The sequence below is a fragment of the Aethalodelphis obliquidens genome, unplaced genomic scaffold (genome assembly GCF_003676395.1).
Source record: "Aethalodelphis obliquidens isolate GAN/ISIS:26980383/991018 unplaced genomic scaffold, ASM367639v1 scaffold37, whole genome shotgun sequence".
NCBI lineage: Eukaryota > Metazoa > Chordata > Mammalia > Artiodactyla > Delphinidae > Aethalodelphis > Aethalodelphis obliquidens.
The window spans coordinates 11,809,758-11,832,583 of record NW_020837981.1 but is presented as its reverse complement, the minus strand read 5'-3'; the positions used below and the strand labels follow the sequence as shown (position 1 = coordinate 11,832,583).

The 22,826-nt window shown below is 36.6% G+C and overlaps 1 protein-coding gene and 1 pseudogene across 5 annotated transcripts in view; both read right to left on the bottom strand.

The window, feature by feature from the left end:
• The window catches only part of P4HA1 (prolyl 4-hydroxylase subunit alpha 1), a 92,925-nt gene that overhangs the window by 16,888 nt on the left and 53,211 nt on the right, over positions 1–22,826 (bottom strand). For 4 of the 5 annotated variants that reach the window (XM_027129923.1, XM_027129927.1, XM_027129925.1 and 1 more), the window contains 4 exons: positions 21,819–22,015; positions 18,604–18,780; positions 15,423–15,493; positions 832–931 (listed from right to left, as the gene is read on the bottom strand). In XM_027129923.1, the coding sequence (XP_026985724.1) occupies positions 832–931; positions 15,423–15,493; positions 18,604–18,780; positions 21,819–22,015 (545 nt within the window). Of the gene's footprint in view, positions 1–831; positions 932–15,422; positions 15,494–16,522; positions 16,594–18,603; positions 18,781–21,818; positions 22,016–22,826 lie in introns of all 5 variants that reach the window. The other variant, XM_027129924.1, reaches the window with a different exon arrangement.
• On the bottom strand, positions 3,368–6,003 carry LOC113632600 (enolase-phosphatase E1 pseudogene; annotated as a pseudogene).

Here is a 22,826-nt window from a genome sequence, read left to right as displayed (position 1 = left end):
AATACATATGTAGGTTTATACCCAAGAGAAATTTAAATGACGTTTGTACGAAAATTTGTAGACAAATAGCATTAGTCATAATAGCCAAGGAGTGGAAACAATCCAAAAGCCCTCCAACTGATAAATAAATAAAACGTGGTATATCCAAACAAGAGAATGTTAATATTATTCAGCCATGAAAAAGAATAAAGTGCTGATACATTCTACAACATGGATATACCTTAAAAACATTGTCAAATGAAATAAGCCAGATACACTAGGCCACATATTGTATTACTCCATTTATATGAAATATTTAGAATAGGCAAACTTACATAGAGAAGGTAGAGAAGCAGTTGCCAGGGGCACTAGGGAGGGGGAATGGAGAGTGACTACTTAACTGAGGTTTCTTTGGAGGTGATGAAAATAGTGTTGATGATTGTACAATCATATGAATATTAAAACCAGGGTAAATTTTATGGTATGTGAATTATTTCTTACTAGAAAACAGAAAAAAATAATTTATTAAAAAAAAACCTGCCATGGCCACCTGACAGGCCTAGGAATGAAAAAAAAAATCACAGTGTACTTAATAAATACTAGTGTTACATATTTTTCATTTCCCTATACATTTATACTCAACAGTAAGAGTTTTTAATGTCTTGACAAAAAATTTTAAAGGTCACAGAACAATTTTTCCTACTGATTATTAAGATCACTGTACATGTTTCAGCTTATATATTCACTTTTACAGTCTCAAAGTATCATGCAAATTGAGTACTGCCTGTATAGTGACAGAAAAAAATCTCATCTGAAGCATCTTTTGAAGAAGTGTAGGATGTGATTACCTACCTGTAATTCCTCTGCTGTGGAGACATCTAGTCCTGTGAGATCTTGTATTCTCATATTAATTCGAGACACCACAGGGTTTTCATAGCCAGAGAGCCAGGCACTAAAAACAAGAAAAAAATTATTAGTTTTACTGATAAAGTTTCAATACATGAAGACCAATAGCTGTCATTTAAAAAGCCCTAATATACAGGACATTAAGGCTTTATCTATAGGCATGTACTTCATTTGCTTCTTTGATATGATTTTTTTTTTTTTTTGCAGTACGCGGGCCTCTCACCATTGTGGCCTCTCCCGTTGCGGAGCACAGGCTCCGGACGCGCAGGCTCAGCGGCCGTGGCTCATGGGCCCAGCCGCTCCGTGGCATGTGGGATCTTCCCGGACTGGGACACGAACCCACGTCCCCTGCATCAGCAGGTGGACTCTCAACCACTGCGCCACCAGGGAAGCCCTTTGATACGATTTTTACTAATGATGTTGTAATTTTTAAAAGATGTTACATTCTACAGTTAGAGGTTGGAAAGGGAAAAAAACTAATATCATTTATTACTGAGTTTTTATGAAAACAGATGGATTAATGTAAGAAGACTATATAGGACTATCTACACTGAGAATTTTTTTAATTCCGGAAAAATACATACATCAAAATGAAAACAACTGTTCCTTCTAGATAAGGTATAGGAACTGGCCAAGGTGAAGGTCATAGGGGTTTTAGCCTGATTTATATAACGCTAATGTTTTATAAGAAAAATTCATGTATTACTTGCCTAAATAAAAAAGTTTTAAAAGGTACCCAACACACCCAGTAGGATAGCTATAACCAAAAAGGTGTTGGTGATGATGTGAAGAAATTAGAACCCTCATATATTGCCAGTAGGAATGTAAAATGGTGCAGCCACTTTGGAAAACACTTTGGCAGTTCCTCAAATTGCTAAACACAGAGTTACCATATGACCTAGCAATTCCATTCCTAGGTATATACCCAAGAGAAATTAAAATGTGTGGTCATACCAAAACTTGCACATAAGTATTCACAGTAGCATTATTAATAATGGCCAAAAAGTGGAAATAATACAAATGTCCATCAAATGATAGATACATAAAATGTGATATATCCATAAGACAGATTATTGTGTCATGAAAAGGAAGTAATGATACATGCCACCACACGGATGAACCTTGAAACCATTATGTTAAGAAAGATAAGTCAGATACAAAAGGTCACACATTATGATTCCATTAATATGAAATGTCCAGAACAGGCAAATCAATACAGAAAGTAGATTAGTGGTTGCCACGAGAAGGCAGTATTAAGGAATGACTCTTAATGGGTACAGGATTTTCTTTTGGGGTGGTGAAAATGTTCTGGAATTAGATAATGGTGATGACTGCAAAGCTAAAAAAGACTAAAAACCACTCAACTGTATACTTTAAAGGGTAATTTTATGGTATGGGAACTATAGCTCAATAACATGGCACAGCAAAATTCAGCTCTCTCCTTTACATATGCTTTTTCCCAGTCTATTAGACTTTTTCTTTCTTCACTTCTCTCATCAAGCTTTGGTCCATCATTTCAACAGTATTCTTTTTTTTGGGGTGGGGGAGGCCACGTCATGCAGCTTGCAGGATCTTCGTTCCCCAACCAGGGATCGAACCCGTGCCCCCTGCAGTGGAAGCGTGGAGTCCTAACCACTGGATCGCCGGAGAATTCCCTCAACAGCATCCTTGACTAAAAGCCTAAACTCACCTGTCTGGCAAAAAAACAAGCCTGATGAATTTCTTTTCTCCAAGCTTATACCTATGACACCAAATCGTATTGGAAAAAGTCATGAGATAGGGCAGATATGTTCCACTAAAAATTCATGAACACTGGGACCTCCTTGGTGGCACAGTGGTTAAGAATCCGCCTGCCGGGCTTCCCTGGTGGCGCAGTGGTTAGGAATCTGCCTGCCAATGCAGGGGTCATGGGTTCGAGCCCTGGTCCGGGAAGATCCCACATGCTGTGGAACAACTAAGCCCATGCGCCGCAGCTACTGAGCCTGTGCTCTATAGCCTGTGAGCCACAACTACTGAGCCAGTGTGCCACAACTACTGAAGCCCGCGCACCTAGAGCCTGAGCTCCGCAACAAGAGAAGCCACCACAATGAGAAGCCAGAGCACCACAATGAAGAGTAGCCCCTGCTCGCTGCAACTAAAGAAAGCCCACACGCAGCAAAAAAGACCCAATGCAGCCAAAAGTAAATAAATAAAATAAAAAAAAAAAAAAAAAAAAAAGAATCCGCCTGCCAATGCAGGGGACACGGGTTCAAGCCCTGGTCCAGGAAGATCCCACATGCCGCGGAGCAACTAAGCCCTGTGCACCACAGGCCCTGGTCCAGGAAGATCCCACATGCCGCGGAGCAACTAAGCCCTGTGCACCACAGCTACTAAGCCTGCGCTCTAGAGCCCGCGAACCACAACTACTGAACCTGCGGGCTCCAATTACTGAAGCCCGTGCTCCACACCAAGAGAAGCCACTGCAATGAGAAGCCCTCACACCACAACGAAGAGCAGCCCCCGCTCGAAGCAACTAGAGAAAGCCCACGAGCGGCAACAAGACCCAACACAGCCAAAAACAACAAAACAAAACAATCATGAACACTAACTCCAAATGGGCCTTACTCTTGCCTCTATTCTGAACCCCAACCCACCTCAGACTCCTTCACTCAGTGGATTACGTATCTCCTATGTCACAGATAAAATAGAAACCATACAATCTTTTCCTTATACATAGTTCATTCTAGTTCATTCCAGTTCCAAGAGGAGATTTCTCTCCATTATCTAAGGCCAATCCTCTGCCTTAGATTCTATTATCTCCTGCCATTTTAGGAACCATAAATCATTGATGAGCCCTTCTCTCTCTCATATAATCAACATCTCTTCTCAATAATTCCTCCCACAGCTTTTAACAGGGCTTAAGACTTTCCCATTAAATAAATAAGCAAAAATTTTAAATTCTTTCCCTCAATTCTTTCTCTCTCCAGCCACCAATTTCTTTCTCCTCCATCTTCAAGTCAACCTTTTCACTGACTCCTCACTTCTCAATCCATTCCAATTTAGCTTTAGTCCCCATCACTCCATCAAAACTGCTCTTGCTAATATCTCACCCATAACCCTACTATGCTCCTAAATCTAACAAGATTTTCCCATTCTCATAGTATTTGCTCTTTTAGTAACATTTCAGAATGTTCATCCTTCTTGAAACTCTCCTCCTGACTCATTCATTCTCCAGGTATTCCTTTAGTCTCTCTGGATGTTCCATCCTGGTCTCCCTCACAGCCTCTCACACTGTATTTTGTCTTTCTCCCAGTGCCCCAGCAGCACTTATTCAACAATGTTTCTTCTTGTCCTAAGGCTAGTGCACATGCTCATCTCTACCCAGAGTATTCTGCTTAACTTCGCAAATTTAAGGCTTTGGATTATCATTTTAGTTGTCTCTTCTTCAGAGAAGCCTTCCTTGACTCCTCCCTGTGCCAGACCAGGTTTTTGTTTTGTTTTGTTTCTGGAACAGTAAGAGGAAAAAGTTTTTAACTAATCACATGAAATTGACATGACATGCTATTATAAGTAAAGGAAGATAAATAATACTGTTACAAAATTTACATTTCTCACATCCCTTTCAGAGGAAAATGCATTAGGATTCCTCTTGATCTGATGGACTGATTTCCGTAAAATTGTTTTTTTTTTAATAGTAAATAACAGTATATTTTCTCAGACTGCTAAGAAGTGGTCAGAAAGGCAACTATAAAATCTGTAATGAAAACAACTGACAGGATTAGGGCTGTTTCATGAAATATTAAGAACTATATCTCTTTTTTGGCTGTTAAATCAATGCACCTTTTCACTGGTAAAGCAATTGTTTGCTGTACCACAGAAAAGGTGCACTGATTTAAAGAGCTTCTTCTTAAGTAATATACATTCAATTGTTCAAAACTGAAGTGAGTTTTCTTTCTAATGTTGCCCTCTTTTGGAGAACAAGCAAATATCTTTGTCTTTTGTATATAGTTAGGCAAATATTGTGAAATGCAGCTCTTGTGATCTAAATTTTATTCCCTCACAATTAAACGGGGGCAATTAATTATTATTAGGAATAAGCCTTTGAAACACTTCCAGCTTTTAAAACAGCAAGGCTTCTGAATAACTTCTCAAAACTAGCTTTCCATTTTGGTGCATGACCTGATACCTGACACATTTGATCTGTATTTTAGTCATTTCTTCTAATATCTACACTTTGCCTTCAATAAGGGTTAGTGTTGTGGTTTCAAACAATTTTTACATATAATAGAGTAAGTTTTCATTTCACAGAACTGAGTTTTTCCACTCATGTACCTGTGAAAGGTAATTTGAGCACACACATATTTGCATACATATTTGTGTGTATACATATACATTTTTTAAAGTAAGTCACTTTTACCATTAAAATAAAGCTAGACAACACGGAAACTACGAGGAACAGTTTGTCTTCCTTAGAAATCCTTTTCTAGGCTGAGAAGGGCAAGTACAATTTGCTGAAGGATTTGATGAAGCTCTAGTCTTTTCATCATGTGTTAATCCCACACTGTCATGTCTTATCACCACAGCTACATACATGTCCACTTCCTCAGTAGCACTAGCCTCGAGGTGTAATGTCTATCATAAACAGGACATTGCTGACCAAGCACTCAATACTGTTTGCAATCATTCAGCAACTCATTCTCCACTTTGCCCAATATTGGTATCAAAGTAACACTGACAACTCACCAATATCTTCCTCTGTACACTGCCCCAAATAGATACACACGTTCATTCCAGCTTCTCCATTTCCTAACTGCTGGAACTACATCTTCAAAGAATGCTACTTTCATGCACCCAGCTGTGAATGCTGCCCGCCACGCCACGTAGCCCTGAAGTTATTTCAGTACCAAGGTCTTTTGGTCCAGAGACATTTGCCAGCACACATTATCTACCACAGCACGGACCATCTATTTTGCGTCATCCACTCCATTTCCCAGATGCTGTAGGGATCAGAATACCCCAACCCCATGGGAATCCTCTTCAGCCTGTTTCCCCAAAAGACTGAGGTCCTGGGACTTCCCTGGTGGTCCAGTGGGTAAGACTCCACACTCCCAATGCCGGGGGCCCAGGTTCGATCCCTGGTTGGGGAACTAGATCCCGCATGCATGCTGCAACTAAGAGTTTGCATGCCACAACTAAGAAGTCCACATGAAGCAACTAAGAGTCTGCATACTGCAACTAAGAAGCGCGCATGCCGCAACTAAAGATCCCACATGCTGCAAACTAAAGATCCCACATGCTGCAACTAAGACCCAGCACAGCCAAAATAAATAAATAAATATTAAAAATTTTGAGGTCCTGCTGGCACTCCTCTTCTTTCCAAGAGGAAAGAAGTATCTTTGTCTCTTTGTTAAGATACTCAATGTTTTCTTTAATGTAAAGAAATTGTTCTTCACAAAACTAATCAAGTGGTACCTTTAATATCTAATGGATCACGGTGACTTTGGTGGGCAGCTACTGGATGCTACTATGAGAATCACCCTATATTGGGAGGTGGGAGAGTAGTGGCACCTGTGCCTGCAGAACGATCGTGGGCGTCTCACAGCCCTCCGTTAATCTCAAGAGTTGGCAACTACCTGCAACCTGAAGCACATCAGGGAGATGCTACCTCCATGCACCTGGAAGTGGAGAAGGCAGCCACCCCAATATGTTTTTATAGTACTACATATCCTTCCTTTGTGGCATTTGTAACAATTGTACATTAATTTGTTATTTGATTAAGGTAAGACATCTTCATTCAACTACTAGTTCCAAATACGTATAAATTCTGCCTGGTTTTGCTCACCACTATATCCATAGTGCCTGGCACACAGTAGATGCTCAATAAATATTTGCTGAATGAATGAATCCTGAAGATGTCTTAGAACTAATCCAAGATTTATTTTACTTTACCATAAGTATCTGTCTGATGACCTCATGCAAATTTATAGGGATTGGCCAAGTAGAATTCCTCTGTGTCACAGAAATAGGAAGGATCCAAGAATTTTATTGTTATAAAGGATGTAGCTGATAAACACACTAAGAACTTATTTCTTCCAATTCTGACCAAGTTCCTGGTAGAACTAATCTCATATGTCAATGTACCTTTTTTGCCTGGCAACAATTTCATAGATTTTTGAATTTTATAAGCAACCAACTACTGACTTGATTTTTATAGATAACTGCAACACAAGATTGGCAAGTGTTCTAATAAAGTTTCAAACTAAATACATCTTGATAAAATAACTGTTCCTATTTCATCCTGGAACCTATCACCCAAGAGAACCTGGTCTTCTGACATCTTCAACTTTCTTCTCTGCTACCACCAATACTTAAGCATCTATTCTTACATTTTTCTCTTGTACTTTGGTAGAAGCATTGTCCTTCAGCCTTTCAGAGGCTAGAGCATCTATCTATGCTTTTGAATCTACCTTTTCCATAGGCCTTACTCCAGCAGTTATTGCCTCCCTTTCTATCTTTAATCTTTTCCTTGCTTACTAACTCTTCAGACTGAAGTCTCCTGTTATCAAGAACACATTTACTTTTGCCATTTTAGCAAATTATCATTCCAATCTTTTACTTTTATAGTTTTAAAATTATGGAAGCAAGAAATGCTTGTTATATTCAACAAATGGTTCGGGGACACTGGATAACCATATGCAAAACAAAGAAGATGGACCCCTACCTCACACCATAATAAAAAAATTAACTCAGAAGGGATTAAAGACCTAAATATATAAGCTAACATTACAAAACTTTTAGAAAAAAAATTGGCATACGGTTTAGCTATGACCTCAAAAGTACAAGCAGCAACAACAAAAATAAACAGGACATCATCAAAATAAAACGTTTGTGCCTCAAAAGACATGAATTTCAGAACAGCATTATTCATAATAGCCAAAAAAGTAGAAATAACCCAAATATCTATCAACAGATAAGATAGATACAAGGTGGCATATCCATACAAAAGAATGTTGTTCAGCCATACCTTGAAAACATGCCAAGTAAGAAGCCAGACACTAAAAGTCCGTGTAGTATATAAAAAATATCCAGAAGAGGCAAATCCATAAAGACAGAAAGCAGCTTAGTGGTTGCCCAGGGCTGGGGCAGGGAGAGGATTATGGATTAAGTGGTTATGGCTAAGGAGTATAATGAAAATGTTCTAAAATTAATTGTGGTGATGGATGCACAAGTCTCTGAATATACTAAAAACCACTGACTTGTACACTTCAAATGGGTGAATCAATAAAGCTATTTTTTAAAGAAATACTTATTATAAAAATTTCAAACAGGGTGCCGCAGTGGTTAAGAATCCACCTTCCAATGCTGGGGACACGGGTTCAACCCCTGGTTGGAAAACTAAGATCCCACATGCCATGGGGCAATTAAGCCAGCACACTCCAACTACCGAGCCTGCGCACCACAACTACAGAGAAGCCCGCGTGCCTCAAATACAGAACCCACGCTGTCTGGAGCCCACACACCACAACTAGAAAGCCCGTGCGCAACAACTATTGAGCCTGCATGCTCTGGCCCATGCACCACAACTAGAGAGAAACCCACACGCCACAACGAAGAGGCCCCGCGCTGCAACGAAAGACTCCACGTGCCGCAACTAAGACCCAACACAGCCAAAAATAAAATTAAACAAAATTTAAAAATTTTCGAACAGTATAAAAGTATATGAAGTTCCTTTCCTAGTCCCACTCCTCACAGGTAAACAGTATTAACAAATCGATATGTATCCTCTCAACAGTTTCCCCCGTGTATAAACAAACATACAGAGAGAATTAAAAAAAAAAAGAATCCACCCTTCAATCTTTCACCATAATATACACATACACTTTCTCCCCCTGAAAATACTTCTGACATCTTTCCTAGTCAATACACATAGCACTGCCTCATTTTTTAAAAATTACTGTGGTTAAACAATACACAACATAAAATTAACCACTTTAACCATTTTTTAAAATATGGTAAAATACACATAAAATTAACCACTTTAACCATTTTTAAGTGTACAATTCAGTGGTGTTAAGTACACTCACAAGGTCACACAACCATCACCACTATCTATTTCCAAAACTTTTTCTTCATCCCAAACTGAAACTCTGTACCCATTAAACAATAATTTGCCATTTCCCTCTCCTCCCAGCCCCTGGTAACCTCTAATACACTTTTTGTCTGTATGAATTTGCCTATTCTAGATACCCCCTGTAAGTAGAATCATACCATATTTGTCCTTTTGTACCTGGCTTATTTCACTTAGTATAATGTCCTCAAAGTTCATCCATGTCATATAGCATGTATCAGAATTTCATTCCTTTTTAAGGCTGAATATAGTCCATAATTTGTTTATACCACATTTTGTTTAACCATTCATCTATTAATGGATACGTGGGTTGCCTCCACCTGTTGACTACTGTGAATAATGCTGTTATGAACATGGGTGTACAAGTAATCTGTTTGAGTCCCTTCTTTCAATTTTTGGGGGTATATACCTAGAAGTGGAATTTCTGCATCATATCATAATACTATGTTTGACTTTGTGAGGAACTGCCAGCCTGTTTTCCACAGCAACTGTAACACTTTACATTTCCATTCCTCATTGTTTTTTAAACTACTGCTTTTCTTTTTAAAATAAAATACCTTTAATTTCAAAATGACCACGAAGGTCAGTCAATAAAGCACTGGGTTAAATAAGGTTGTTTCTAATTTTTCTCTAGTACAAACAATATTGTAACAGAAATTTCTGTATATCTTTGCATACTTATGGGAATATCTCTGTAGGACAAATTCCTAGATGTGGAACTGCTAGATGACTTTTACATTTTTTTTTTTTTTTCCGGTATGCGGGCCTCTCACTGCTGTGGCCTCTCCCGCTGCGGAGCACAGGCTCCGGATGCGCAGGCCCAGCGGCCAGGGCTCACAGGCCCCCAGCCGCTCCGCGGCATGTGGGATCCTCCCGGACCGGGGCACGAACCTGCGTTCCCCGCATCGGCAGACGGATTCTCAACCACTGCGCCACCAGGGAAGCCCCGACTTTTACATTTTGATAAATGTCAAATTACCCTCCAAAAAAGTTTCAGTGATTTATACTTCTATCAACTGTTTATGAGAGTGCCCATTTCATAAAATCCTTGCCAGTATCAATCTTTTCAATCTTTGCCAATCTTAGAGGCAAAAATATTTTAATTTTTTAACTTTTTAAAAAAAGTTTTAATCTGCACTTCTTGTTATATCACAAATGATCTCAATAGAAGGTTTGAGGCTTAGCAGTTAAGCCTCAGATGAGAGAAAGTCATTGATAACTGCAGCTTAAATATAAACTTATCTTAACTGTGGTTCTGCCATAGTCATTAGAGAGGAAAATGAGTTCTACATAGGAAGTTATTTCACTTAATTTGACTTTTACATGAAAACCTCTCCAAAATATACTAAGATTTTCCTAAGCTTGGGAACTCCATATGTGTAAAACATTTTATTCATCTAGATCCCACCCTTAAAGCATTACTGCTAATCTGTCTTCAACAACATTATTGTAGACCTATCAGGTAGTTGAAGAAATTAGCTCTGAGTTGTTTTAACACTGCTAAAAATTCAGTGGAGACAATGGTACTGTAATATGTTAACTGTCTATTCTTTAGGATCTGGAAGTCTTACTCCTACATTAAATTAAGTAATCGGAAATCAACATTCTTTCTTCTAGTACTCAGTGCTTTAACTGAGTTAGAATGTAAAGTTATAATATTTACTATAACAGTCAAAAAAATCATTTGAAGAACATTGTTTATCTTTTGTAAAATTATAATTGAAAATGTCAACTAAGTTTTACAGTGTTTTTTCCACAAAACATAATTTAGTGCCAGGAGAAAAACAGAATTCTTTCTCCAGATAATTTTATATATGTGTCCTTTTTTTCCATTAATAACTAGATAACCCAAAATATATTTCTTTTGTTCTTAATGACAGGAACCTGAGAGCTACGTTGTACATGCCGAGTAACACTGCAATATTTTTTTTTCATTTCTAATGAATTTCTACTGTTAAAAAATCTTTATTATTCTTTTAATATATGCTTTTAAAAATATCACTGGAATGCTTTATTTATATAAGGAGAAACATTCTCACACTGCATGACTATATTTCTAATACTAAGGAAGGCATGCTCAAGCAAACAGACAACACCATTTTGGAGGTTTTGGAGATTGTTATAAAACCTCCAAAGGAAATATGATTAATATAATTTGAATGCCACTATGTGATTTTTTGCAAAGGCAAAAGATAATTCAGGGCCCAAAGTGCCAATTACAGAGGGCAAAACTTTCAATAATTCTTCTCTAAGTGCTTAATAGTTAACAAAGAAAGGCTAATCATCCACACTGGGAATTTATCCAGTCCCTTTGGTTCTTAGTTGGACAATTATACAACACTATAGATCTATCCATTTCAGTTGTCTCAATCTGAGAACCACTGTTCTACCCAATAGAAGGCAATGCTGTTGTTAAAAGTTATGCCAATTTGGACTTCCCTGGTGGCACAGTGGTTAAGAATCCACCTGCCAGGCTTCCCTGGTGGCGCAGTGGTTGAGTGTCCACCTGCCAATGCAGGGGACACGAGTTCATGCCCCGGTCTGGGAAGATCCCACATGCCGCAGAGCAGCTGGGCCCGTGAGCCATGGCCACCTGGCCTGCGTGTCCAGAGCCTGTGCGCCGCAACGGGAGAGGCCACAACAGTGAGAGGCCCACGTACCACAAAAAAAAAAAAAAAAAGAATCCACCTGCCAATGCAGGGGACGCGGGTTCCAGCCCTGGTCTGGGAAGATCCCACATGCCACTGAGCAACTAAGCCTGTGCACCACAACTAGTGAGCCTGCGCTCCAGAGCCCACAAGCCACAACTACTGAGCCCGCGTGTCACAATTACTGAAGCCCGCGCGCCTAGAGCCCATGCTCCACAACAAGAGAAGCCACCGCAATGAGAAGCCCGCGCACCGCAACAAAAAGTAGACCCTGTTCACCACAACTAGAGAAAAGCCTGTGTGCAGCAACAAAGACCCTACACAGCCAAAAATAAATAAATTTATTTTAAAAATTATTCATTAAAAAAATTATGACACTTAAAAAAAAATCTGATTATCATTCAAAGCTATTTGCGGGGGGTGGGATGGCAGTGGGATGAATTGGGAGATTGGGATTGACATCTATACACTAATATGTATAAAATGGATAACTAATAAGAACCTGCTGTATAAAAAATAAAATAAAATTTAAAAAAAAAGCTATTTGCGTTGATCTCTATATTGTAAAAATATTAATATATTTTTACACTGTATTTGCTCCTTAACATGCGGTAAATTAAATCTTAAGCATAATAAAATATCATACTGTAGGAAATATGTACTTGAAAGTAAAAAAAATGAAATCACTTCCAAGAAGTGATTCTGATTCCACCAGAATCAAAGAAGCTTTTTCTATCACACTAAGTAGACTGTTTATTTGCATATCTCATTATTTATGTTGCTTTAACTGGACTTACAAGCTCAAATAACTAAACTGTCTTCTCAGAGCATATAACTGAATGTTTACCTCTCAAAAACTAAAATTCCATTTCTTTGATTTAGTCAAAATTATTAGCTTCTCCATTAACAAGTCGTAGTAAATTTTTTTTTAAATATTGGAAAAGACAAAAAATGATTTGCCAGAAGTTCGCAGTCAATAAAGTAAATAAAAACTTTATGTTTTTAAACAGTAATGAATTTCCACAAATACTTTGCCCAAGGAAAATTCTATTTGCTAGAACACTGGAACATATTTTTACTTCCACAGATGATGATGCAATCACTTAAGAAATTTCTCAAAATACAGATATTTGAAATTCCCTTCTGACCCTTTCAAAATACAGATGTTCCCAGAGTAAAAGGGATCACATTAACTGACATCAGTACACATAAACTCTTTCTGCTATTTTGCGTTTGAGATGCCTTCTTCAGAGGCATAAAATATGAAGGAAACAGAAAACACTCATTTATTACACTTGTAAAATCTTCAAAATTCAGATTTACAGTGATGGGTAGAAAATGTCTTGACATAGCTATTAAATTTCCAAAACAGTAGAAACTTTTAATTTGTTAAAATATGAAAGGTATTAGATATTTTATGGAGCAAATTCCTTCCTTAACAGTTAAAAGCTCTCTCTCAAAATATATATTTTATTTTTAAAAGGGATGATGAACAATTTTCCTTAAGAGTAAAGATGAAAATCACTGTGCTGTGGAACTCTTCTTTTTACTATGTTGTTTTGAACACAAACACACACCCACACTGCATACTTTGCCAAGCCTGGGTGAATTTATTGTAGTGTTACTCAGTCTTCTAATGCTTCTAATGCTACTGGCTAAATATCTTCTGCTATTATAAATAATATGAAGCATGGTTGGGCCTTTCTCAAAAATCCAATAAAATTGCTTCTCAGAGCTATAAAATTATAATATTTAAAAAATAAGTTCAAAATATTTAGAGGTATTTAGTTCCTAAGAGAGAAAAAATGTTTGTAGACCACCTTTCTGAGAGTAATCTATTTTGACTTGTTGGTAAAAGCCCAATGACTCTGTGGGCTGAATATTTTGTCAAAAGGTCTATTGTTTATATAGAAAATTTCCAAAAATGACTTCTAGAACATTAAGTTCATAAAATTTTGTTTTAAATGATTCCTAAAAACAGCAAAATCTGGAAAATTTAGATACTTACTAGGTTTATGACAGTAAAAATGCCTAGCATCATGTAATCTCTGATAAAATATACAATGGATTTAGTTATTTTATTAAAAATAGATAACGGCTTCATTTTTTTAGACATGAATAAGGTTCTGTAAAATGGAAAATTAGCTTATTCAAAACGAGGGTTAATTACTATGCACAGAAGCATTATAAACCATGGCTCAACATGTCTATCCAAATTAGTTACTGCAAATCCTTACCTTGTATTAGTGTTACTAAAATCAAAATCACATTATAGGAATGTGATTAGGGGCAAGGGGAAATCTATGTACTCCTTTGCACAATTTTTAGTTGACAAATGAAATTTTTCATCGTAAGAGTTTCAAAGGATTTAATTCTGTCATACTGAAAACAGTGGTAATTTCTGAAAAATGATTACTTATTTTATGTATCCAGTGGACTCTAAATACCATAATGATTTTATGCCCACCATCATCCACTTTAAAAAATTATATTAATGAAGCATTTTTTAAAAACTTGGAAATTTTACATTATTCTTTTCTTTTTTTTCCTTGAACTTGCATTTTCATTCCATTTTTATATTAAAACAGTGATTCTCAACAGGGGTAGAGAGGTGGAGTTCCCAGGCATGGTGGTGGGAATTTTGCCTGCCAGGGTACATTTGGCAATGTCTGAAGACATTTTTGATTGTCACAACTGGGATGATGGGTGCTTCTGGCATCCAGTGGGCACTAGAGATGCTGCTAAACATCCTATGAGGCTCAGGTCAGTCAACAAACAACAATCATCTGATACAAAATGTCAATAGTGTTGAGGTTGAGAAGCCCTGCCCTAGAGTGATATATTTCTATGACCAAAAGTATTTTATTCATCACATTTTCTCTACAAGAAAAATATTTATGTAAACTGATAAAAATATAAATTTCCTATAACATAAAGGCCTAAGTGTTAAAAAAAAAATGTCTCCTAGAATGGGTTATTACAATTATAATTAGTATACATTAAAGAACATGATTAAACAATCATCATCAAATATAAAAAGTGAAAATATATTAAAAGATTCCTAATTAATGGATAAAAGCTTATTTTGTTATTTTCAATTAGGTATTGTATCTGTGAATAAATATTGCTACAATGAGACGGAATTCAGCTCAATGATACTTCTATTTTCATTTTTATGAGAGCTGAGAAAACTTTATGTAAATAAGTAGATGGAAAAGGAGTTCTGTTGAAATAATGTCACTTATTTTGTAAGCTCCTATATGTTATATACACTAATAAGTTACATAGTGACCTTTTATTAAAAATTATTTCAGTGATCTATCAGCCAATAACTTAAGGAGATTCTCTTAAATATTGTTAAAAGCAAAGAATTTGAAACCAACTGACTTGCAGAGGATTTGTTAGGTAATCCTTCAAGGCATTCATTTTCTCACTACCTATTGAGTAACCCAGAGATTTTTCAACCCCTGCTTTACTACAGAGACCAAATTAGGCCTTGTTCAATGAAGACTCTTTGGGAACTTCCCTTACTTTAATATGAGAACACAGCTTCACTTATCAGGTAGGGTTTGGGATATCTCAGCAGGCATTTTAAAATCTAGTAATTTCTATTAACTGCCCCATAACCACGTCCATCATGAAAAGTCAGGCACGGGTGTCATCAAATACCTATGCCTAACACCCTAGTTCTTAGAAATCATATGATGGGTTTTATGAAAATTAGATTCTCAAGAAAGAAAATAGTCCAAATATGACTAAAATTCTTCCCATTACTCCCTTACCTCTTAGATACTCTGTACTGTGCTGTGGTCAATTTTCCAGTCTCAGGGTCATGTACTGTAGCTCGGCTCAGCTACAAAAAAAGAGAAAGGACAAGGACTTACTCACGTAGCAGGCAATTTGGGGCTTTTGTTTTGTTTTGTTTTGCCAAGCCACAGGTGATTGGAAGGGTTCAGATTGGTCTGGATGGTAGGTAATGGTTTCGAATCAGCAAAAACATTTAGAAACGTGGCAATAAGAAAAGCCACTTGCAAATCAAGAGAAAATGGGTTGACAGATTTTTGTTGTAGATTGTCCTTTCACTTTTTTTTTAAAAATCATTTGAAGCTCTATGTAAATTTTTTATAGCACTGGGTTTCACAGGTGCTTTCTCAGATCTAGAAGTTTAATGTTCTTTAAATTATTTGACAAAAGAATAATTAGTGGTCTCTTTAGTCTCTTTAAATTCATTTTTTAAAACTCTCACCAAGCTATAACTGTTGTTAAATCTCTCTGGTGAAGTAAAAGGCAACTAAACTCAGAAGTAATAGCATTTGAAAGACTGAGATCTGAAGCATAACTCTGTTCTTTCCATTGCCAGCTTTTAAGTCAGCAAGTTTTTTAAAATAAAAACTCCAACAGGAGAAATAGATTACTCCAAAATGACAATGTTATTTTATAAGATGCATGAACAAATGCCAATACAATCATCATGAAGAATGATGTGAATTCACCACAGCATTTATGAATATGAGAGAACTACATAAACAAAGACTACTCCCAGATTAATCCAGGCTGCTGCTTTCTTTCCCCCCCTCTTTGGCAAGAAAAAGGAAAAAGAAAACAAGTATAAAAGCCATTTCCTGGATATCTGATTCCTAACCTGAAGAGCGATGCAAAGCATATTAACTCCCTAAAAATAACAGACCAATTAAATATTAAAAACAGAACTTCTAGTTAAAGGGAAAGACCTGTGAAACACAAAGCAGTTTATCCATGCGTAAAAATAGGTGGTGACTTGACTGGAGACTGAAAATGACCTACTTCCCTTAAATGAATAATTCCTGTAGGATGTACAAAACACTCATTAGAGGGCAAAATATGCAGCATACACATCTCTTACCTTTTGCTAATTCTGTAATGTACCGTCTCCAAGTCTCCTGTTATTGGGTTTGAAATGGTGGCTCGCCTCAGCTGTGAAGCCAACCATCAAAATAGTTGCATTATAAAAAAAAAAAAAAAAAAAAAAGAATCACATTTATCCAATCAGTCAGAATTCTGGGATTTTTTTTTTACAAAGGAGGCTAAAAAGAGAAAATAATTCCATAGACTTCCAGTCACCTGTGTTTAGCCTTGAAAGCCTGTTGATTTTTAAATATTTTATATTTTTAAAAGTTCTTTAAAATTTTTTGTTTTTGTTTTGTGTGAATGGAGGGTACACAAACAAAAGAGACTGGAAATTAAATTTCTTTCAACGGTTAGAGGACGTGAAGTGAGGAAAAGAAATTTCTAAAATTTGAAGTCTAACTTATAAGAATGGCTATTTGCAGTTAATAATCCATTCCAAACTTTTTGTTTTAATTTTTTCGGTGATGGAAATGTTTGCAAAGACAATGTTCAAAATTTGTTTCAAGGTCATCTTTTCTTCCTTCAAGATATTTACTCATATATTTCACATAAACAGTGAAATAATCTTGGATGAGCACAAAGACAGATGAAAAGAACTCATAAATGTTAAGAAACAGAAGGAGATGACAGCCAAGATAATGATTTTAAACTTTTTTCTAAAAATGAAGGATGATTCAGATGTTAACAAAAGAGTATAAAATTTTTATTGCCATTGAATTACTTGATCAAATAATCCAACTGAGGCATCCACTTTGAAGATTGAGGCCTCCAAACCCAGAAATATAAGACTTGATCTCCAAGCTGAAATGAACTCCTAATAAATATTCTACCAAGGTAATTTTGGTTTACTGACCACAAATAGTGAACTAAAATCCAAAAGAGAATGACAGAATATGATGGGATTATAAGTGGCATTCTGCTTAAGAGATTTATAAGAACTCCCTTGGACAACATCCATACATATTAGACTCGTCTTTTCCATTTAAAGTGTAATCTTTAGTAAAAAACAAAAAGTACCCATTTGGAAAAGTAGTAAAACTTAACAACAACAACAACAACAATTCTGACTTCAAGTTTATTCTACAGTACAGATATCCAGACAACTCAACTTTTATGATATAACATGGAACAGCAAACTGTGGTCCATGGGCCAAATTCATCCAGCCACCTGCTTTTAGAAATAAACTTTCATTGGAATATAGCCACGTTCATTTATGTATTTTCTATGGCTGCTTTTGCACTGCAACAGCAGGGGTGAGTAGTTATATAACAGGCTATACAGCCTGCAAAACATAAAAAATATTCACTATCTGGACCTTTACAGAAAAATTTGCCAACTCCTGTGTAATAATTGAGCAAAAATATTCCTAGTGTTTATTTAACAATCTCTTTATGAAAATGATGGCGGTTTGTATTTTACTATCAATAAGACCAAACAGATCTTAAGAACAAGCTGATGGGAAAAAAGGCAAGAGCATAAAGGGCAGGCTTTCTCACACCCCCACAAAAGAAGAATTTCTATGCTAAACACTAAGTTTATAGGATTGTGTTTACAATAAATTGTTTTTCTTATTAAGATAAATGACGTGGGTTGAAGTCAGAAAACTATGATGTCCTTATTTCAGATTAGCAAGATGTTTGTACCGGCTATATCCTTCTAGTAATAATGTACCTAAACAGGAATAAAAGTACTTCAAGTATTATTTCAGATAAAACTATAGAAGATATAAAAAGTTGGTCTTTGATTAGTCTCTGAGATTAAAGGGCTCCAAAGTACATAGAAAACTTTTTCAGGAAGGTGCTGAAACACAAATTTTTCAAGTGTGAATAAAAATCTCATCTATGATTTTCATAAATGAGTGCTTAAAACCCAGTTGCAAGGTATGTTATTTGTGTTGATAACAGAGAACAACTGGTACAGAGCTTAGTTAATGGCATTAGTTTGCAACAACAATATCTAAAACTATCTATGGGCTTATTGCCATGTCAATTATCATTTTTATAATCTTGCAAAGGAAAAAACTGAAACGCCGGTAGAGTAAATTGAGGAGAGAAAAAAAGAAAAAAATTATTTACCCTTGGTTTTGCTAGATCTTTAACAATTTCAATTTCTGCATCAGAAATAATATCATGGAAGCGAATAATACGAGGCTTGTCCCACTCATCCTCCTGTTTGGCTGGAGCCAGAATAAATTTAGGATTCCGGTTTCCATCATGGTAGCGGCAAAAGAGTTTTTTCTGTCTCCGAGGAGTCTAAACATAAAGTTAAAAATATTATAAATATATTAGAGTAATAATATTTTTAATGCTTGTTCCTATGAAGATAAGAAACAATAATCATGCTAGTGTATACACAGAGTATCTGAGGAAGAACACACAAAAGAAACAGTACCCTGCAAATATTCTGCATCAAATGGGACCTTCAGGATTTTAAAAGTTTTATTAATGATTATTTTCTGGAAGAGATGGTAGGCCTTAAATTTTTAAAAGGTGAGGTTTCTCTTTAACCCCTTCTCTCATCAAAATAAAGTTCAGGCATTGTAAATATGAAAGAAATAATAAAATATTTATAGAAATATGAAATGAATGGCCAGCACTGCTCCAAACTTCACAAGGTAACTGGGAAGCACTCAGAAAGTGTCTAAAAGAAAAAAAAAAAGAAAACAAAACAAAACCTAACCAGGTTTTCCCAAATACCTCCCAATTTTTAAAAACTTTAAGGGATTTTTTTTTTTAAAGTAAAGAAGAAAATGGGTAGCTCTGAAAAAGAGAAAATAAGTTATTAAACAAAGAAGCCAGGTGCTTTTACTAGCAGGTATTAAAGACAGAGTGGTCAACAAAACAAATAAAGGTTCCTTTCAATCATCTATGTATTATATTAACTAAATAAGTTATTCCATTGCTGATTCTTCTCTTGATTAAACAAGTATTTCATATTATGAGGTAGGAATAATATTAGTTTTGGTTTTAATTATTAACTACACAAAAACAAATAATGATTCATGTTTATTCTTGTACTTTATTTACCTAGAATCAAATCCAAGGTTTTATATCAAATAAGCTTTTTATATGATGATGAGATGAATTTAACTATTCTGAGAAAAAGGATGCTCCTTTGACCTGGGGCAGAGTTGACGTGTGTGTGTTACATCAACAAACTGGCAAATTAACAGACTTCTGTTTTTATATCTGTAGTTCTATTTTGCTCTCTTCTTTAAGAGATTCTAAGGGCAATAAAAAATATCTGCTTACTATTGGAAATCTGAACACTGACTAGATATTTGATGATATTATGGAACTACTATGAATACTGTGATACCGGAAATACCATGATAATGGTATTGTGGTTATTATTTTTTTTTTTTAATTTTTTTAATTTTTATCTATTTATTTATGGCTGTGTTGGGTCTTCGTTTCTGTGAGAGGGCTTTCTCTAGTTGTGGCGAGCGGGGGCCGCTCTTCATCGCGGTGCGCGGGCCTCTCACTATCGCGGCCTCTCTTGTTGCGGAGCACAGGCTCCAGACGCGCAGGCTCAGTAATTGTGGCTCACGGGCCTAGTTGCTCCGCGGCATGTGGGATCTTCCCAGACCGGGGCTCGAACCCGTGTCCCCTGCATTGGCAGGCAGATTCTCAACCACTGCGCCACCAGGGAAGCCCTGTGGTTATTTTTTAAGAGTCCTTATCTTTAAAAGACACACTAAAATATTTAGATGTGAAATTTTAAAAAAATGTTTCATGAGTCTAATTTGTATTTACTTATTAGCTCCCAAAGCGAAAGTAAACATGTTCTTCTGGGAATCCACAAACTTATCAAAAATGTCAACATAAATATGATCTACTTATTTGCTGTTACAGGTTAGGCTGTCAACAGTGAGTCATCAAATACCAGGAAGTCATCAACATAAAAACGTAAAACCCAGCTTCAGTTTATCAGTAGTAGAGAAAAAGTTAAACACTATTCAAATGTTTTCACTTAAAAGTACTCACTTCAAAAATTCACTAACTCCTACGTATGCCCGCATTCAGCTGAACACTAGTACCACATGATATTCCTTAAATAAGGATTCCATGATCAATTAATGTTGAGAAACAAAGTATATCCTATCCATAATGCATATTATCATAAAAAGGATCTGAAAAGTCCTAAAGCTGAACAGAAACTATGTTCCCCACGCTTGAACTTTATTATTTTTGGCCTATTACCTATTAAGTATCCTGAAGCACTGGTAATCTGAGTACGAATACATAAATATAGATATACAATAAACAAAGAGATATTTATAGACATGTTTTAGTATTTTAAAGAATAACTGTTAAAGCCAAAATCTGTTTAAAGTCTTTGTGCATTTTTTTTTTTTTGTGGTATGCGGCCCTCTCACCGTTGTGGCCTCTCCCGTTGCGGAGCACAGGCTCCGGACGCGCAGGCTCAGCGGCCATGGCTCACGGGCCTAGCCGCGCCGCGGGATGTGGGATCTTCCCGGACCGAGGCACGAACCCGTGTCCCCTGCTTCGGCAGGCGGACTCTCAACCACTGCGCCACCAGGGAAGCCCAAGAATTAGATAATTTAAGGGAAGTGATAAAGTTTTTTCTTATATCTTAATGCAAAAGAGATTTCAGCAATCTTAAATAGAAATAATATACCATTCTAAACCACCCTATGAAACAGTGGATTTATCTATACAGTGATCTCTTTTGGTTCTGCTCCTAGTCAACCTTGACAGGATTGCCTAGTGAAATGTTTTTGTCTATTTAAGAAATATTAAAAATGCACAAAGGGCTTCCCTGGTGGTGCAGTGGTTGAGAGTCCGCCTGCCGATGCAGGGGACACGGGTTCGTGTCCCGGTCTGGGAAGATCCCATGTCCCGCGGAGCGGCTGGGCCCGTGAGCCATGGCCGCTGAGCCTGCGTGTCCGGAGCCTGTGCTCCGCAACGGGAGAGGCCACAACGGTGAGAGGCCAGTATACCGCAAAAAAAAAAAAAAAAAAAAAAAAATCTGATTCTTCACCTTAAAAAGCCTGTTTTAATCTATGAAAAGGGTAATAATTACCAAAAACGCACTGTAATGGTATATGATTCACAAGTTTTGTTTTAAAGCTATTTTACTAAGGGTTGGAGCATATTAAGTGTGACACCTATAATAAAGTGATGTGGCATACTGTAATACTTTATCAATAATTCTGATTTTTATCACAAATTTTAAAAATAAAAGAATTCTGAATCTCTCTAGAACTATGTACAAACACGCACACACATCCACTTCCACACACACACAATTGGCTTTTCCACTTTACCATTTTGATACCCTCCCCACGGCACAGCATTTCGTACTTCTGTCTCTCTGGTAGGTAATCCGCAGCAACCCCTTTTTTCTTCGGTGTGGTTTTCTGATCAGATTGGTCATCTGAAGCAGACTTATTGGCATCTTTTTCTTTAGCCATTATATACTCAAAATATTTTAAGTTACCATTAGCTCTCTGATGTTCAGGATCTATTAGAAAAGAAAGAAAGCATGTCCATGAGTAAGCTTACAGTTGTTCAAGCATCAGAATACAACAATATACAAATTGAGGAATATATAAATTTACCTTCCAAACCAGGATGCTTTTGAGAGTGAAAGGAGGCACTAATGAAAATTAGTATACCAAAACAATAGGTATAAACCTGTACTGCCCAAAGCACATCAAGACATATATTCACCCTCTACAAAAAGAGTTCCGGAGATGGAATCAGCCATTTATTTCAAAGTAGCAATTACCGCTTCTACTTTGAGAATGTTCCATGTGAGAATTTACTAATCAGCTTTGATGTCAAATGAATTTTAAAGTATTACTTATTACACTTATTTGAAGCAATGGAAAAGATTTTTCTGAGATTGAAATGTAATGACCATGAGGAAGACAAGGTATACAGTTCAAAAGCAACCTTTACCGCAGACACATTATAAACGCAGAACACAGTCTACTTCTGAGGGCTGAGTGGACTTCCGTCCCAAAATTCTAAGTGAGATGGAAAAGAGAAACTAAAAATATAATTTTCAAATAAGCCAGAATCCACTAACTGCCTTGGAATTGCTAGTCATAATTGTTAGCTATCTTTTAGTAGGGGAAAGGAGGACTACTCCACCCATCCAGGAGAAAAAAAATCCAAACCACCAGACACACACAAATGAAAAAGACAGAACAGAACACAGAAATTTCACTTGTGACATTAATTGAAGTGTTTAAAAAATCTAGCCTTAGATTTGTAAAATACTTCGTCTTTGAGAAACTGCTCATAATATATGTTGTGATACACACAAT